This window comes from Cygnus atratus, chromosome 15, assembly GCF_013377495.2.
Source record: "Cygnus atratus isolate AKBS03 ecotype Queensland, Australia chromosome 15, CAtr_DNAZoo_HiC_assembly, whole genome shotgun sequence".
NCBI classification, from domain to species: Eukaryota; Metazoa; Chordata; class Aves; order Anseriformes; family Anatidae; genus Cygnus; species Cygnus atratus.
This window is the reverse complement of record NC_066376.1, coordinates 17,348,070-17,362,007: the sequence shown is the minus strand read 5'-3', so window position 1 is coordinate 17,362,007 and position 13,938 is coordinate 17,348,070. Positions and strand designations below refer to the sequence as shown.

Below are 13,938 nucleotides of genomic sequence, written 5' to 3'. Positions count from 1 at the left end.
TTTTTCCAAAAGAATTCTGTATTAGGTTTCAACGTTTCTTCTGAGCACTTTTTTCCCCTTGGATGTGATTTTTCAGCTGACTTTAAGTTAAGAGTTTTCATAGTTTTGCTATTACAGAAGTCAATGATTATCTTGAATCACATCAGTATTATGAAAACCTAGATGAATCAAAATTTTAAAGGTCTAGCATCTACTTAGAATACCATGGAACTACCTCCTAGAACTTTAACATGCTTTTAGAGAGGAGTTCATGAACTGCCCTTCCCACACGATTCCAGCGAAGACGACCACAACTGCACTGCTCATACTTAGTTCATCTTGTGCTTTCTTTAGAAGATCACACTCCTCTTGTGGTTCACTCAGCAACTTTCCTCACAACAATGTGCTTAGAGCAACTCCTTGATGTTCAGCAAGGCTTTCCTTTGGCTGACACACTCCTCCCAGCACTTGGAAGCTTTTGTTACCAAAACCCGAAGTGATGAATAAACAGCTCTTCAGAAGCAGACGTGCTTCTTGCAGTGACAGAAATATCTTCAACATGAGCTACGGGTCAGGTGCTACCTAGGACACTTAGCTGCTTCTACAGCCCTCCTCGCTGTCCTGTGGAAATCACTAATGAGAAAGTTTACCCTTTACTGGCAGTTCCCTGAATTATTGACAGTAGCCATGACACGTACGCACACTAGGATTAACCTAACAACACAGTGCTTGCCATCTTCACTGTGTAGTGAACCCTGAAAAGGGAAGCACAATTTGACAGCCAGGTAGAAGAAAAATCAAATGCACCGAACAATACTTGATTCTTCTTTTAAATGGGGAATCTCCCGCAGTGCTGGATGGATGATTCACCCTTTATAGCAAATGTTCGGTATGGGGAATTTGCTGGTGCTGGGCAGGAGGCAGCCAAAGGTAGATTTAAATATTTTTTAATTTTTTATTTTTTTAAACTACAAAAAGCATGTGAAAGCTTTGAAACAGACATGGCAAGTCAGGAAAACGATTTTAATAGCAACATGTACTGACAGGCTACATTATAAGGAAAAACGCCAGAACGGATAGAGAAAGGAAGTCACGCAGACAAAAGCTGATATATACAAGTTCAGTTAGCAATCTGACTTTGTGGTCCTACCACTTACCCTGTACCATCCATGCTTAGATTCAAGATCTAGACTCAAAATCACTTGCATAAACACAACGCTGTCTGAGCTGCTGTAGTTCTTGCATCATCATTCTAGATAGGTGAAGGCCACTTTCAGCAGGCTTTTCTCTTCTTTTAAGTTACTATTCCTCAAGACCAAGATAATCACCAATTGAAAGAATTACATAACCACTGTCCCAGGAGACATCTACTTTAGTTAAAAAACAGTTTGGTAAGCACCTCATTATTCCATAAATGTAAATAAATCCATGTGTTATTCTTCCGGAAACCAAACCATTGATCTTCTACAACCATTGAGATAAATTAAATTGAGGTTACACACAGTAGCGCCTGATGACCTGCAAGAAGTTAACCACAAACTAAACTAGCTCAAACATAAAGGACATCTATGGCACTCAGAGCCACTGATACATACAGTTTTTAATACAATAAACATGCATTGGGTTTCTTACACAATACTTTGTGTTCGGAAACAGCAGTTAGGGTGGGAAACAAGGAACAATCAATGGGCTTGTGATCACACAGGAGACAGAAAGCCATCTGTTAAAGGGAAAGAAACGTTTTTGGAATAGCTACTAGTGCCTTTGGTAGAAAAGTGCTTACATCAATTTATTTTGTTTCGTTCCTGGGGCTGTGCAAGGCCGCACCCATGCAAGGCATTCTAGATCCACAAAAGGTTTGCCCTGTTTTTATTACAAAGGAGGAGAAGCTTCCATCCTCACCATAATAGTGGAGAAAGCAGACAGTCCTACTGCGACTATACAGGAGGAGCTGGCCTGATTCAGCAAGACTGCTTGTGCAAAGGTTCTGCAGAACAGAGCTCATGTTTTACGGATTTAATTCTTAAACCGAAGCATATGTTTGCAAATTATCTTATAATTTCTCTCCCTTCTTCCCATGAAACAACTGTCATGACGGGATTGCTTTTTCAGCTCCTCTTTGCAGACCCGTAAATGAGCAGCTTCACAGAGAATATGTAATACAGAGGCAGAAATTTAGCTACATTTACTTCTGTTTATTTACACTTATTTCAGTAGTCTAAGACATGAAAGAACAGTTTATACAGACAGAAGAAGATTCAAATATAAAATGTCAGTACTATCCTAGTACGCAGCAAAAAGACTGCAGTTGAAGCATCAACTCATGCTATCTAGTGCAAACTCTCAGGAAACCACCTCTGACAGCACAGCCAGTTTTCATGCCATAATGTTCCTTGCTACTGGAAACAGATTAAACTAGAGCAAAAATGATTAAGTTCTACAACAGCAGTTTCTTATGTTACGTAGATAAACACAAAAAAACTGTAGCTCTCTCCTTCAAACAGAGTTTCACTTAGATAATTCCCTACAGCAAGAGGTGGTCCACAAACACAAAGGAGAACTTCGTTCTCTTCTTTCCTATAAAGACTGAACTGCTCAAAATATTATAAAAACCCTTTCCCTCCTTGATTACTCCTCTAGTCCAAAGCAAGACCCATTGCTTGATGCACTACCAGGTCTAAGACAACCTTACAGCAACAGTCCTAGTGTGTTCGCATGCGAATGTTTCCTGAATGGAAATACTTAAGCACTACTTCTTTGGCCACCGTATGTACAGACTCCGTCAATTATCATCTATGCAACTGCGGGTAACTCACCCTGTCTGAAAACATGACATTTTCTGAACCTATAGCTGAGAATAATAGCCCTTGATAAAAGAGAATCCAGGAGGAACTCTTTGCAGCCCATACAGAAGCGATATTTAACAAAAGAACTTGTCAAGTTGTGAGTCAAGAGGCGATGGCTGACAGATTTCCTGGGAAGCTAAAGAACAAGCTCATAAAGGCTCAGTGTGTTCTCTAGCGCTGTCAAAATGTAAACATTTATTTCAAATTGCAGTAACTGCACATGGTAGAACAGGACATAAAATTGTATCATATAGGACTGGATGCAGAACTTTCCTAAAATATATCTAGACAACAGCTTGTGTCAGCCTCCACACTTCTGTGTTTATGACTATCTGAAATACAAGGTCACCTTTTTCCAGGGGCACTGTCCTCACTCAGTAAGATGACCAGAACTCAGAACGGCTAAACATTCAAAAGAAACTCTCATCAGTCTGAATGCATGGCCCTAGAGCTTGGAGTGCCCATACCACTGCTCGTTTTGCTCGCACAAGATTATTAAGCTTCTTCCTGAAAGGCCACACTGAAACTCAATAGTTTTTCAAAGTGCCATAAAAATGGGAAATGACTGAATCATCTGCAAGACATGAATAAAGGTACAGCTAAATAAGTACGGTTTCTTTGGCAGTTCACCCAGCTTAAGAGTTTCCCACTCCTTTTCTCTCCTGCCCCCATATAACACCTTTAGTTGCATTTGCTGAACTGTCTATGGTTCAGTTGTTCTGGTAAGCAGATCACCATGAAAATAGGTTATTTCTTGCTGTAATTTATTTTAAGAGAGTACTGAAACTCAACCCACAACCAGTTACCAAAGTAACTGGTGGGATAGCGAACAACGTTTGAATGACTGGCTGCTGTGCAGGACAGCTGAGCTGAAAATTGAAATTGAAATCTGCCCTCTTGCTGAAGATGGGGGAATCCCAAAACAGATTTCGCTTGTGCTAAATCTTTGTGCATTACACGAATATTAATTTTTCACAGTTGCAAACACAAATACATTTATTTTCATCCTACACCTATGTCAACACAAAATGGCGGTTCACTACATTTTATCAATTTTGAGCTGAGGGAAAGATGTCAAGCCTGAAGTAGTTCTATTTTTGGAAGGGATTTAAGACAAGCATAGCTGGATATTTTTATAGTGCTCCACCGTTTCAGAGAAAACTGTCACTGATTTCACTTCCAGATGATTGAACTCTATAGATCGGGCTCAAGCCCCAGAACACTACCTAGAAATTGGCAGCTTTTTCTGACCACCGTAAGAACTATTTACAGTTATTACATAAAAGTCTAAAAACTCACTGACTTTTAACACTGAAGGAATCAAATTATCCAAGCTGATAATCAATGTCTCTTCAGAAGATCACAGAACAAAATCACAGAATCATTTATGTTGGAAACGATCTTCAAGATCATCAAGTCCAAACGCCAACCTGACCTACCAAATCCCATCGCTACATCACATTCCTTAGTGCCATGCCCCACATCTCTTAAATACCTCCAAGGATGGATGATTATATAAGAATTGGGATTCTAGAGGCATATCCTGGATAGGGTGGAACCCTATGTGTTGCAATTATTTTATGTCAGTAATTTAAAAGAGAAAATTTTTACTCTAAGTGAGCATACCATACCCATCTCCACATTGGTGATTTCTGAACGAAAAAAGTCCCATGCTTATGAAAGCAGCTTTCTAATCCTGCTCAGTTTTCAAAACTTTTTTCTGCCAAGTTTTTGCAAGCATCAAATGCATGTTTAACTTTTTATTTTCAATGTCACATAATTTACTTCCTAAAAGCTGTAATTCTGAGGTCAGATCAGAATCACGATAATAGTTTCTGGAAAAGTACAGTGTAGAGGCTCCCTGTATAAGGTACAAGAAACAAAAGGAACAAAAAAGACAATACTTTGCCAACTGCAGCAGAGTGAAATTAAGAATCAGAAAAGCATTTAACAGTTTCATATACAAGGGGTAGTTATGTGTAAATGCACCAATCCTAAGGCATTCATCATGATTTTACATTTAGAGTTTGCACTAGCAGAAATGTTGAATAATACTAGGGAACAGAATGGAAAAAACAAACAACAATACAACAATTGCAAGCAGTTGTTTCTGAGAACCTCTGTTTAGGCTTGACAGATTTTTCAGCAATGCCATTATCCTTCTCTTCCTGTGCCCATTCAATCATTTCCCATAAAAGACACTTTGAAACACTATTGAGTTTCAGTGTGGTCTTTCAGGAAGAAGCTTAATAATAATCTTGTGGCAGACAAACAAGAAGCAAACCAAGTTAGTTCAAAAGATTTTGGTATTTTAGTACTATTTTAGAAACATTGCTTGCTTTCTTCAAATCATTTTGGAAGAGTTTAGCTGATAATTTCCATATAAATTCCAGATTTACAGCACCCCTTACTCAGGATTCTTCCCTTGCTTCCATCATGCATAATTGGAAAAGTGAAAAATAAAGCATGACTGTCATTCCATTGTTTTATAGCAAGTTAACGCTCATCACTTCTTTAGCACTCAAGGCAGAATAGACATCCCTTTTTCACATTTCCTTGGCTGACACTGACCCCCACATAAGGCTGTCTTAAAGAGCTTTCTTGGTATTTGCATGTATTCATCTTCGAATTCTCCAAAGAAAAAAAAAAATCATATATATATTGTATTTTTTTATGTGTGTATATATATAAATTATTAGCCATAGCTACTTATAAACAGGATTTTGAACAGGTTTGTAAAGCTGGAATTTACATTACGACAACATTGTTATATAAATATACAGGGATATATTAATAGTAAATATTAAGAGTCAGGACTGCCAATCATGATTTCAAATTCCAGAATAATGAAATACTTAAATATTGCTGTCCAGCGATTAGGGTAACAGTACTATTTTGACAATATATTAATTGTAGTATGTTTGTTAAAACAGCAAAATCACTAATAAAATATGTAGATAAATGTAAGTAAAAATCTATAAGTAAAACTATCACGAAAGTGCATGGAATCACAAAAATACAGTAGTTTTCAACCTTGCATTCTTCATCACTGTTCTAAAGAAGGGCTTCCTGTGTACGCAATACCCAAGTGGTTATTGTATCAGACTTCCCTCTAAATCAGCATTTTGAACTCTGCACTGAACTGCAGAGCACTTCCATGCTTCAGTTCGCTTTATGTGAATATAAACAGGAGGGTAATGCTTTCAGCTGGTATACACAAATAAGATGAAGCTTCCTAAAAATTCCATACATAAGAATTTAAATTGTTACAGCGAGTAGGAGACAGTGAGCTCATGAGTTCAGGTGGCAGCACACCTACCCACGTTAACATTTTACGTCATTAAAACAGGACAAGCCCACCCAGATATAGAATAGAGAACACTTTTAAAAATAAAAGCATGTGCCAACCAGTAAGCAAGGGGTGAGGGGTGAATTATCAGAGGGGGAAGCATGCCTTCAATTTGAGTTTTGCCAGTATCTTGTGAGGGTACTCTGGATATTTTGTCCTAATCTGTCCAAATTTATCAAATTATTTTGTTTCTTTTATAAACTACATAACGTTTTCTTTCTTGCAGCACTCCTGTTCTTGAAGTACAAAGCTTCCAATGATCAGTTTGTGAGATAGAAGAGCTCCTTACTTTGTTTATTACAGGAAAGGAAAGCACTAGTGTCCAAGTACGAGTATCTCAACACAGGATGATGGGAAGAGGATACAGCAAAAACGAACACCCATTATAAAAAATTAAGATGAAACATGTCAAGAAATCACTGAATTTGCTAATGGGAAAATATTCAACCATCTTTTTTTTTTTTTTTTAAAAAAAAAGAACAATACAACTGCTGATGAAGGATTTTAAGTATGCTTGCAGAAGGTAATTGAGGGGAGGAAAAGTCTTAATCACTCAAAATACTGTAAATGGAAACCACTGACCAAGAACAAATATTATAACCAGGAAATTCTTCCAGGAAAAATCTGCAGAAGAAAGGTGAGCAGAATTAATCATGGCTACAGGAATTAAAACAATACCCAAGAGCTTCTAGAGGTGCCTTTGTCACTACTTTATGACTCTCCGGTTATAATAAAGCCCAGTTACAAACACAACTATTTCCTTTCCGACAGTCATGATTCTGCTCCAACAGAACTTGCTATTTATGGCTAAGGTATTACTGTAAAGATGCACCTTCCCAGTTCCTTGCAGGAGATCTTATTTCCCTAATCAGAACGTTTCACAAGACAGTGTTTCCTTCGTAAACTATATATCAACAGTCACCCTTTTGCTACGTTTTATGTAACAGCAAATTTCACACCAAACACCAAAATACTTTTGGTATTGCAATACTTTGCACCTTTACAAAGTGCTGTTCTGCCTCAGAAAAATGACGCACTCCAGCTTGAAGAGATTGTTTAAACCTAAGAAATCCACTTACAGCCTCATAGAGCTGAAGAATAACTGTTTTAACAGTAAAAAGTTTTTCCATTAGGAAAAAAATATACAAAACAAATTGGTTACATGGAACTCAATTGCCAGTAGCCACTGCTACTTCAACCAGCATTAAAAAAATGATTAACTGACATTCTTAGTCTCCCCATTTTGCCATGCAATGACAATATGTGATGACTGTAGCTTTACTCACAATCCTTCTCATCAATTCAGTATACCTAAGCAACTAGTTTCTAGCCCAGTCATCAGGACTTGATTCTTTGCCACAGCTGATACTCCTTATGCCTTGCCAGCACATCCTCACCAAGAGTGATACTTCACTGAAACAACATTTATTTTAGCTGTCCCTTAATGTACAAAGGAACTCAATGGTTAAGTATGCCACAATTTCTTCCATCAAACTCTAAGATATGGGACTAACTGCTGTAGTTCAAATGGCATGTTGTTAAGATGAAAAGTTAACGAGTTAATTCGAAAAGCACATCAGCACTGTAATACAAGAGCCCAGAATTCTCAGTCTCCCTCAGAACATGGGGAGATATTATAAAGTGCTGATTTTTACTAAAATTAATCCTTGTAAATAGTAAATTTCCCAAATTCTAAATGGGAAAGATTCCGTTTCCAATCCTGTTTCTTATCAAAAAAAGAAAACCAAAAAACTAGCACTCCTGCATATTTAACTCAGCATCAATGGTATCTTTCATTCCTTGCACATGAGCAGTAATTCCTATTAAATAAATCGTGTTTGCTGTATCTTGTGTAATCTTAGTGCTGTCAAACTACCCTATTAGGCACTTCTGCTTGAATACCTCTGTACAGAAGTGATTTTGTTCCAGATCATTCTGATGATAGGAAGAATAGCATTTAGCTCGTACCTCAAATCTGATGGCCAGACAATATAAATACATAGAAAAAAAAAGGCAGTAGAGTTGGGTCTTTAAAAGCAGCAGCCATAACTAAATATCAAACTTGGGATGGTTCACAGAATATTAATCAGAAAAAAACAAGCTGAGGTGATAATCAGAGTTAGCAGTTAACTTCCACTATTCTTGTAAAGGAATTATCAGTACAAAGGAATTTTAAAAATACTTTAAATACACTAATGGGAAACAAAAGCAACTACATCCCAGAATCCTGGTGCATGGGACACTTGAAACATCTCACACTAGTTCTCACATTGAACTCCTTTGTTCTGTTTTGTTTAACGCTGTCACCTGGCTGTCCTTTGCTGAAAGCAAGGGCTGCAGCTGCTCCTTCAGAGGGGGCTGGCTCCATCCCACAGGTCACGTAAGGTAGCTGCCAGCCCCATGCAGGTGCCTTGTATGTCTCAAGGCATATTAACAGGCACTAAAACGTAACTAATGAATCCACTTGCCTCGATGCATTAAACCAAATTTCCAGCAAACCAACAAAAAGCAATACATCTGTCCCTGACTGAAAACATTTTAAAAAGTTAAATGGTGACATAAAATTTTTCTAAAATGTTTCCATTCATTAGAAAATTAGAATTATTCAGAATCCAGTCCAGATGTTCCAAACTTCAGTTTAGTTCTGAAGTAAAATACCCCAATCTGATGTTCCCATGGTGGCTGTGGTTGATGACAAATGTGAAAGGGTTGATCAGTCCTATAACACAGTTCCAAAATAACTTGTATACAGCATTCAAATGTGCTGAGCAATTCATAAAATTAGTAAGAAATGCAGATGCTTATCACCTGTGATCAAAAGAATCTGTTTCCTTAATGTGGATGGATACAGTAATTAAATTCTGAAGGGTTATACACATTTCAAGAATGCCTTCCTATTAATTAAAAAAAAATCTATGATCTTATGCCCACTTGTGGTGACGTGCCAAAGAAGAACATTTTTAGAGTGTATAATATGCTTCTAGTGAATTATATATAAAGAAGATTTTAGTTCTGTTATATATATATCCAAGCAATCTCAAACACTGCTTAAACAATACTTGGATTTAAGTTTTCCTAGAACTATTTTCAGGAAGCAATGCAAACTTTATATAAACTCTCACCTACCTGCCCCCTCCTCATTTAAAGGGGGATAATCATTTAAAGTGGGATAAAGCTCTAAAAGGAGCCCACTTTTCTTCCTCCAGATTTTAAAACTAAAAGATGGTCATACTTTGCTTGCAATGGCTAATATTAACACTATTTTTTCTTAAACCTTTTTCCCCTAAATCTGAATATTTTCAGCATATTTTACAGTATTAACAAAGAAGAAAATAGAAAGAGACATCTATGGATTTAATTTGCTTTTTGAAAGAAAGATTCACAGCAGGAAAACAACCGTAGCTGTTAAAAATATTTAGATATGTTAATACAGGCTTTCACCACACACTGAGCATATAAACATCAGCATAGAACTTGTATTTGAAACTGATATTTGAGTTTGCCTGGAGAACAATTAATTTACTTTAAACATAAGACCTATGTTCACAGGAGACCTACCAATTCTGCTTTGTTTCTTTGAAAACAATGTAATTGTTTACATGAAGAGTGCTTCAAAAGCATCATATAAATACATAAGTAATATATGAGATGGTGAATAGACCAGCCAACTACGCGGTCTCTGAAGTGCTCTAACATTCTGGCACGGGCATTAACCTAAAAGAGACCCTGAAGTATATTCATAGCTATGACTTCAAGATAAATTTGATCAAGTGAAGGACTTTGCCTCTGTTCTTCTTTGATAATAACAGCCAAGCTTATAAGGCCAGTCATCAGGGATGAGTAACAGCATTTGCATAACCTGTGATTTACATAAGAATGTTAACAAGGATGCTCTGAGGCATGGTCTGTTATATGCCACTTTTCACCCAACTTGCACAAAACCCAGTTTTAAACTATTACCATCTCTCCCCACATCCACCCAAGTACCAAGAACAACTTTAAAAACAGATTTTAACTTTAGACCAAAAAATGATATAGCAACGTTGAGCACAGTTTGACTGCAATGAGCTAACTGCATGCTCCCTGGCAAAGTACAGCACTATATGTATATATGTGTATGTACAGTGCTACATGCTGCATGACACAGAAAATGTACCAGAGAACACTGAAATAAGTGGTCTTAAAACTTTAAAAATCATTGAGAAGGGGGATTAGAGAATTAATTCAATTAGTTGCACTAAAATTCTCAGTATCGAGCGCCATTTGCAGGAGGAATTAAAACAATAATATTGACAATTTCTTAAATCACTCTAGCTGCAAAGCATTGACAGGTAACACTGTCCTACTCAAAAAGGTGATTAGTTTTCTAAAAATATTGCCAAAAACATAACTCTCCTTTAAATCCACAAAAAAAACCACCATCACCAGGGAAAGCTTAACCTTTTTCTTACAAAGTGTAATCAAATCAACTTTCTACTGCTGTTGCGTTTCTCACATACTATACAAGCTTTGCAAAAGTCAAACATCACTGAAAGTTGTAGCATTAAGAAATGAAAACAGGAAGCTTGTACCTTAACTGCAACTTATTCAATAATCTTCAAGAAAATTATAAAACTTTTGTCTTAAAGTAAAAATAATTCCAGGCCTGATTAAGGGATAAATATGAATGAATTCAAAACAAAATCATGTGGAACTGGGAATCCTCATTCATTCATTAGCAAAAGTGAGGAGGTAGGGGCATTTGATATGTATTTTGTAATCAGATGTAAAACAATATATTAGCATATTTGTATGTTACTACTGACTGCTACAAAATGCCTTCCAAAATCGTGGGATTTGAAAAACTTCATGTTGTTTGAGTGATTTGTCATACTTGTTATGAAACGAAAGATTTAAAATACTTTTTCTCTGGATTTGTATGTGCATACACTGAAAATCTTCAGTTCCTGGAGATCAAAGTAAGTATACAATTGTTTGAACCGAGTGGCCTGTCGTCTCCCCACCCTCCCCCCCAAAATCAGTAAATGATGTCACTTGTCATGACTACTTGTACACTCCTCTTACAGAAGGTTGATTCTGTAATGCTGGCATCTTTCCAACCACACCTTTTCCATGAAAGTCTCAAGTCAAACAAGAAAATTCATTCCCATCATACATGATGAACTCTTTTGTGATATATGACCAGCAATCTGAAAGCTTTTGATTTCTCTTCTCCATGCTCAGCACTCAGGCAAGTTGAGCTCTGAGTCAGATAGAAGGCACTAGAACATCTATTTTCTAAGTAGAGGATTTGAATTTTTAATCTGTGGATCACATTTAAAGAGAAATGCTGAGATTTATGAAATGACTGGCAGCTCGTAGTAACAAGCTTACATCATTTTGTACTAATAAAGCAAAATTAAGCACTTTCAAAAAGATACAACTTCAAAATGACTCAATCCCAAATGAGAAAGTTTCACCATCTGGATGAAGAGCTTTGCAGAGATCAATTTGTGAAATAAAAAATAATGAGTTAAAACAGAAAAAAAAAAACAGGACTGATTTAGAATCATCCCTTTAACCCCAATTCCAAGCTAATGTTTTAAGAGTAGTTGTGGCCCTTTTTTGTCTTGTTAGCTCTAAAGTAGATGAAGCAATGCACAGTATCCCAGCTGTCTTTACAGACTGGTGAGAAACTGCTAATAACTTTGAGATGGACCTATGCACAACTGACAGATATGTTGCATAAATACTGAGTATTAGAAACATGATGATTCAAACTAACTCAGTTTGTAAATGATGACAAAGCATTAAAGCACTTCCAGTGTGTTTGGAGAAACTGCCATGGATATATTGCTCACAACACACCCGGAATACACACCCATGTATTACTTGTCTTCCTAGGGCTAATTTTTTCCCACAAGTCTCATTCTGGAGTTGTATGTTCAGTTCAGCTTTTGCAAATACAAATCACAGAATTTGTTGTAAGAGCAGTGAAAAAAAAAGCAATTTTAGTATTTTCCAAACTTCTCTATGACTGAATGAAATTGAGTATCTTGGAAACCTGGAAGTTATTTGTCTTGTTCATGTTCACTAAATGCTGTATCAGCTATTGCAAATGACCTTTAAAGCCTCAAAATTTGAGGTTTCAAACAACTGAATATAACAGGAAGAACCACTGAATTCATATCCAATAAACAATTTGTATGTATTAATGGCTTGTATTCAAGTCATAAATTGAATACGTACCTTCCTCTGTCTACACGCACCCTGCAATATCTACACACATCTCAACAGATCTGAACAGTTACACACCTGTGGATGTAAAGCTTTGTGAATGGAAGCACCTTCTACAGACCTATTTTTTTTCTTTCAAAGTACAGATGTCATCTCTACATGTTTGGTAAACACATAATATCACAGATGCAGAAAACTTTATTGCATTTATCAACTATTCTTACAGAATCTTGATGTAAAGACTCAGGAAGCTTTCTGCTAAGACAAAGACTTTCCAGCCTTATTTAAGGTAGAATTCAAAGGTTGAACCATACTGAACCGTTTGACAGTACAACGGATCTGTTCTCAGTCCTTGCACTCAGAACACAAGTAGTCAACTATGACTAAATTGCTATTTCAGAAGTAAAACAGTCAAGCTTAAAAACAAGCTTTTTAATACTGGACCAACAGACTTTTAATAATTATATGACTTCTGAGAAAAATAAATTGAAGGCATATGATAAGGCCATGACCGTGAGTTACAAATGTGCTTGCATTCACATCTCTAAGGCAGAACTAGAACAAGGAGTCTGAGTTACCGCCCCTGGCTACGTTAGTCATCTTGCGATAGACATGAGATAATCGCTACTTAATGGGTAGCTGTCAAAGCATTTCTAAACATTTGTTAATCTTTTTTTAAAAATAACTATTGATACGATAAAAAGACAGATAAATTACAATCAAACTCATTTAAAAGGTATTTGCCAAGCTTCAGGGAAAAGACTTTCTACTAAACATGCAAACAAGCTGTTTTCATTCTTTGGTATACAGTTTCTAGCAAACTCTTTTCTTCAAAAGGAGTCTAGTTAGAACTTTCAAAGTGAGCTTCTTTGATTTATTTGAAACACATCAAGAATTTCATGGTAATTAATGTTAATCTTACCTGGAACTTTGTCAACAGATGCAAAAACAGAGCGTTGCACTGTAGGATCACTGCTACCACGTCGTGCCTGATCATAAAATCTAAATGGGAGGTGTTGGGATGCAGCTGCAGAGCTGTGTCCAAAACCCATAACTTCAGTTGAAGGCTGAACAGGAAGATCCAGGAGAGCTATGTTTAATCACAATTGATAGTTGTTACTCAAAAATACATAAAAGAATGAGTAGATTAAATAAAATCAATAGCTTGCCCAGAATCTTAAGACTGCACCAGACTGTCTAAACTTGCTTGCATTTACCTCTCAATTGCAGTTGATTTCCTGCAAATTTTTTTTATCACTGCTGTTCACACCATGGTCACAGTAGGCTCCAGAATAAAGGGGAGCAGAAACAAGGATTACAGTAAACTCCTAGTATAGTTTGTGGAATGCAAGGAGTTTTAAAACAAACAAACAAACCACCACCTTCCATTTCTCCCTGTATGGGTAAAACCATTCACAGTTACAAGTGAACATTGCAGAAAGCCATTTAAAGGACAACCTGCTTTAAACTGGCAAAAAATGCCTTTGCATGGCCCTTCAACCTAAAATTTTAGGTATCAAAATAGACTTGTATTAGACTTGTATCAGA

At 36.7% G+C, this 13,938-nt stretch overlaps 1 protein-coding gene across 8 annotated transcripts in view; it reads right to left on the bottom strand.

The window, feature by feature from the left end:
* The window catches only part of CLEC16A (C-type lectin domain containing 16A), an 88,025-nt gene that overhangs the window by 17,774 nt on the left and 56,313 nt on the right, over positions 1-13,938 (bottom strand). For all 8 annotated transcript variants that reach the window (XR_004778989.2, XR_007708862.1, XM_035548955.2 and 5 more), the window contains exon 21: positions 13,313-13,480. Coding sequence is in view for 6 of the 8 variants with exons in the window: in XM_035548955.2 (XP_035404848.1) it covers positions 13,313-13,480 (168 nt within the window). In the remaining 2 variants the exon portion in view is untranslated. The remainder of the gene's footprint in view (positions 1-13,312; positions 13,481-13,938) is intronic.